Here is a 5,158-nt window from a genome sequence, read left to right as displayed (position 1 = left end):
TATATTATTTTATATATTAATTTATATAAAATAATATTTAAATATTCTTCTATATTTAAATAATATAAAATATATAATAAATTTTTTAATATTAACTACTATACTTTTTCATATTTTATTTATTTATGTTGTATTTAAATTGTATTTAAAAATTCATTTAAAAATAATGATACATCATAAAGTCATCTATGCTTTCCTAATTTCATGCAAATATACTTCGTATATGAGTAACAGAATCAATAATTTGTTAGTTGAAATATTCATATCTTTTGTAATTTTTTTTAAAAAAATCAATAAAGTACAACAAATAATTTGCAGTTAATAATTTATTTAATTTAATATTAATTTATGAATTAGATATATTTAATATATATATACATATATGTATATATATATATATACATATATATATACATATATATACATGTATATATACATATATATACATAGCCTAGATATAGTATACATTTTATATAGTATTACATATAGTATATTGTTAAATATATCATTATATATATAGATACATATATTATAATAATAATATATATTAAATTAAATATACTATGCAAACTTTAATATAAAATATATATATATATAAATTTAATATAAATGTATATTAAATATATTATATTAAAATTATATATATAATATATATTATATATATTATATTAAAATTAAACAGTTAGTATTAAATAAATAATAACTTAACATATTTATATTTTATTATTATTTATTTTATATCTAGAGTTAATAAATTTATATTCAATTTTATTTTATGATATATTTCCTTGAAAATAAATTTGATTGTAATTTAATTTTATAAATGAAAAATCATTAAATATAATTAATAATAATATGTTTATTATCAAAATTTAATGATTATTATGATTTATGTATAATATAAAAAAATAAGAATATAAAGAATTATAATATAATAAAGGATTATTCTAACTATAAATATTTTAATATATTATTATTAATACATTGAAAAGAAAAAGAATATAAATTTTAATTGCAATATTTAAAGTAATTATTAATTGTTTGCAGAAACAGTTTTGGGAATAAACCGAATAAATCAGATCAATGAAATGGATGATTTACCTTTTCGAAAGTGAGAATTAATTTTCTCTAATTTAATTTTTATATTCTTGTTATACATAATTTTCTATATTAAGTGTATAGACAAATAATAATAGCATGCATGAATTTTTTCTTTCAGAGGACAAATTATGCTTTTATATCGGATGATAAGACCTTGGCTTTTAATTGAATGGATTTATCGGTTAACAAAATATGGTAGAGAAGAAGAGAAACAACGAAAAGATCTCTTCGATACTTGTTTTAAAATAGTAAAAGAGAAGCGTAATCTTTTACAAAGTAAAGAACGTATCCCTAATAACGACACAAAAAAAAATAAAAATATATCCTTATTAGAATACATGGTAGAAATAAATGAAAAAAATCCTTGTTTTTCCGATGAAGATATTGTTGAAGAATGTTGCACATTTATGTTAGCAGGACAAGATTCAGTTGGTACTGCGACAGCGATGACAATTTTTCTTTTAGCTAATCATCCTGAATGGCAAAATAAATGTATAGAAGAAATTGATGAAATTTTTAATGGAGATACAAGATTTCCTACAATAAGTGATTTAAAAGAAATGAAATGTTTAGAAATGTGCATCAAAGAATCACTTAGATTATACCCAAGTGTACCAATAATAGGAAGAATATTAGGTGAAGATATAAAAATTGGTATGTCTTATGCATTTTTTTTTTTTTGCTGTGAAATTACTATAAAATTATTATTAACAATGTTTATTAATAATAATAATTTTTTATTAATAATAATAATGGATATTTTAGGAAAATATATAATACCAGCGGGCTGTAGTGTATTAATATCACCTTATAGTACACATCATTTGCCACATCATTTTCCAGATCCTGATGCATTCAAACCTGAACGTTTCAGTCCAGAGAATTCGGAGAAAAGACATCCTTATGCTTATATACCTTTCAGTGCTGGACCAAGAAATTGTATTGGTATAAATATTTTTTTAATAATTTTTTTGTCGTTATAATAAATTCATTATATTTTTTTAATTTATTAATAATAATAATATTAATTTATTTATAAAAATTATATTATATTACAGGTTACAAATTTGCAATGCTTGAAATGAAATCTATAATTAGTGCAATTCTTAGAAGATGCCGATTACAATCGATTCCTGGAAAAAAGGAAATACAGCCAAAATTTAGAATGACAATCAGAGCACAAGGAGGATTATGGATAAAAATTATTGAACGTGATCAAATATTAAAAAGTATTGCAGCATAAACAAAATATTTTTTTTATAATTTTGATTATTAAAAGATCTGTTAAAAGAGATTTAAATTTAATTTTAAAATTTAAAATTTAAATTTTGAATAATTTTATATTAATAATTATTATATATATCAAAATTATTTTTCAATGAATTAAAATGATATTTTGTAATATATCTTTTATTTTTATTTAAAAACTAAATCTCACTCAAAAATATGAATAAATATTTAATAAGTTTAAAAGAAAAAAAAAATTAAAATGAATTGGTATGTATATTTTACGTATTTTATATTTTATGTAAATATGTAAGTATGATACTTTATTAATAATAATATAATATGCCTTATTAATAATAATATTTTAATATTATAATATAATATTAAAATCAAGTTTATAAAATATTAATATATTTCTGCGACATGAGAATCGATTTTAAAAATAAAAATAAATATAAAAGTTGATATATAAAAGTATAATATAGAATTAATGCTTATTTATTAACTTATAATCAATTGAAATTTACGTTAAATAAAAAGCATAAAATGAAATAGTTTTATCTTTGTTACATTGCTGCTTCATTCTGCCTCCTCACTTCATTTAATTTAAATTTCAATTACTTATGACTTAATAAATAAGTCCTAAGTAATATTTTTGTAAAACTTTTATGTTTGTTGCCTTTAAACTTATTAATTTTTCAAAAGCATTCTACAAATATCTATAATGTTGTATATTTTATGCTTTGTACAATATAATATTTCTGAAGTTAACGCTATTTTATCATTTTACGCATTAATATTTCACATACTATATATGACGTGATATTAAAACTATCAAACTACGAAATTTGTAATTTTAAATACATTCATATAAACATTTATTAATAAGCATTTTAACTAAATTAATTACTAAAATAAATTAAACAATATTCTTTATGAAATAATCATAAAACATGGTTTATGTGTTAAATGGTAATAAAGATAACCTTAGTACAATCTTCAATATCGTATAATGAAAATTTAGTATAAGCACTATACATATATAACTAAATCTGTAAATAAAATCTTATTATTAATAAATTTTTAGATGGAAGCGTTTTATGTAGTACTCCATTATATTTAAAAGTATTTAGATTTTTCACAGGCATAATCTTTATGATCATTATGTTGTAAGTATCATTTCTTATATTAATTTATTATATAAAAAAAACATAAATGAATGAATTATTTTTTATATAGTTTTAAGACATTGATTAATCCTAATATGAATAAATATGGAAATGAATATACAAGAGATTATAGACCTGGATTTGGGTAAGATTTAAAATAATTATACATCATGATTTTTATCATAAAATTAATATTAAATAAATTAATATTTGTTCATAGACCACCACGTCCACCAACTCGTAGATTGGGAAGACCTAATACAGGAAATATTATTGATATTCCATTTGGAGGATGTAGAAGTTGTACTAGATAAAAAAAATTAAGATTTGAAATAAAGTAATTATAAATTATTCCAAAGTTTTAAATTATCATAATCTAACATATTGAAAAATAAAATTATGAAATTTTTCTAAGAAATCATTAAACACAAAATTTTTGGACAATTTTATTAAAAATATGGATTATTCTTAAAAATGTTATAAATCATTATAAATATATTAACATATACATATACATATATAGATTAAAAAAAAATGAAGTAAATTTTCTATTTTAAATAAGTGTATATACAAATATAAGTTAATAAGTTATAACAATATATTATATATATATATATATATATACTTACTATAAATATATAGCTGAATATAATGAAAAAACAAAAATAATAATATATTTCTAAAATGAGATTTGCAAATATATAATAAATTTATTATTATTTAATTTTTGTAACTAAACCAGCTGCAATAGTTGTTCCTTCTACACGTAACATAACTCTACCCAATTGTTTAATATCTTTATATAATTCCATACAAATTGGATTTTGCATTGTAATTTCAATAATAGCACTTGAATTTTTTGGTAAGCAACGTGGTTTCTTTTTTATCATTTCACTAGTGGTTCTATGAAGTTGTGCTATTAATTTAGTAATAATACCAGGTTGAACTAAAGATTGTTGATGAATTACTATAGGAAGACCTTTTATAATTGGTACTTTCACAGTGAATACAACAATATGCGCTTGAAAACATAATGTCACAGGAACTGGATTTTGAGGATTACAAATAATATCTCCAATTCCTACATTTTGTTGATCAATTCCAGATAATGTTAAAGAAACTTGATCTCCAGCAAATGCATTTGTTATAGATATTTCATCTATCTGTAAACCTAAAATTTCATTTTACAATTTATGTTACAAATATTTAAATATGTAAGAAAAATAATATCATCTTCTTCATACCAAGTAAAAATGTGCAAATGAATAATGAATGTTTTTTATTCTGAATTTCACAATAATAAAACAATATTTTATATTGAATTTAAAACTGAATTTTAAAATAAATATCTTATAAAATAAAATATTAATCTTATAATAAATATTATAAGATAATTAATTTATTATATTTTACATTTGAGATATAAATTTCTATAAGTTATTGAATTGCACATTCATATCTCTGGCATGAGAAGAATATAAGATTAATACTTTATACTTTTAATCACTGCAGTTTCATTTCTTGGTAATATTAAAATTTTATCACCCAAAGATACCATTCCTGTTTCTACATGACCAGAAACACAGAATCCAGATCCCGTACCTTTAAATATATCATTAATTGAAAAACGAAATGGTTTGTTTATATGACGTTCAGGACAT

The 5,158-nt window shown here is 19.3% G+C and overlaps 3 protein-coding genes across 5 annotated transcripts in view; 2 read left to right on the top strand and 1 right to left on the bottom strand.

The window, feature by feature from the left end:
- LOC102679928 (probable cytochrome P450 4aa1) overlaps positions 1 to 2,507 on the top strand; it is a 5,356-nt gene extending 2,849 nt beyond the window's left edge. For all 3 annotated transcript variants that reach the window (XM_006624481.2, XM_006624480.2, XM_006624482.1), the window contains 4 exons: positions 1,048 to 1,111; positions 1,220 to 1,755; positions 1,867 to 2,046; positions 2,160 to 2,507. In XM_006624481.2, the coding sequence (XP_006624544.1) occupies positions 1,048 to 1,111; positions 1,220 to 1,755; positions 1,867 to 2,046; positions 2,160 to 2,344 (965 nt within the window). In that variant the 3' untranslated portion in view covers positions 2,345 to 2,507. The remainder of the gene's footprint in view (positions 1 to 1,047; positions 1,112 to 1,219; positions 1,756 to 1,866; positions 2,047 to 2,159) is intronic.
- A 586-nt stretch (positions 2,508 to 3,093) lies between these two features.
- On the top strand, positions 3,094 to 3,848 carry LOC102679809 (selenoprotein K-like). Its single transcript, XM_006624479.2, has 4 exons — positions 3,094 to 3,300; positions 3,416 to 3,497; positions 3,568 to 3,642; positions 3,718 to 3,848. The coding sequence occupies exons 1-4, from the start codon at positions 3,282 to 3,284 to the stop codon at positions 3,809 to 3,811; spliced, it is 270 nt and encodes an 89-aa protein (XP_006624542.1). The 5' UTR covers positions 3,094 to 3,281; the 3' UTR covers positions 3,812 to 3,848.
- A 310-nt stretch (positions 3,849 to 4,158) lies between these two features.
- LOC102679472 (HBS1-like protein) overlaps positions 4,159 to 5,158 on the bottom strand; it is a 5,616-nt gene continuing 4,616 nt past the window's right edge. The window contains 2 exon segments of the mRNA XM_006624476.2: positions 4,159 to 4,668; positions 4,995 to 5,158. The exon segment at positions 4,995 to 5,158 is cut by the window's right edge and continues 14 nt beyond it. Of these exon segments, the coding sequence (XP_006624539.1) occupies positions 4,214 to 4,668; positions 4,995 to 5,158 (619 nt within the window). The 3' untranslated portion in view covers positions 4,159 to 4,213.

This window comes from Apis dorsata, unplaced genomic scaffold (genome assembly GCF_000469605.1).
Source record: "Apis dorsata unplaced genomic scaffold, Apis dorsata 1.3 scaffold_1074, whole genome shotgun sequence".
Taxonomy (NCBI): domain Eukaryota; kingdom Metazoa; phylum Arthropoda; class Insecta; order Hymenoptera; family Apidae; genus Apis; species Apis dorsata.
The sequence above is the reverse complement of the archived record's forward strand: the minus strand, read 5'-3'. Positions and strand labels throughout refer to the sequence as shown.

Excerpts from the sequence above, each read along its gene's own strand:
- LOC102679809 (XM_006624479.2), top strand. Across the intron at positions 3,498-3,567 it reads ATCTTTATGATCATTATGTT|TTTTAAGACATTGATTAATC; the intron begins GTAAGTATCATT and ends TTTTTTATATAG. Across the intron at positions 3,643-3,717 it reads GATTATAGACCTGGATTTGG|ACCACCACGTCCACCAACTC; the intron begins GTAAGATTTAAA and ends ATTTGTTCATAG.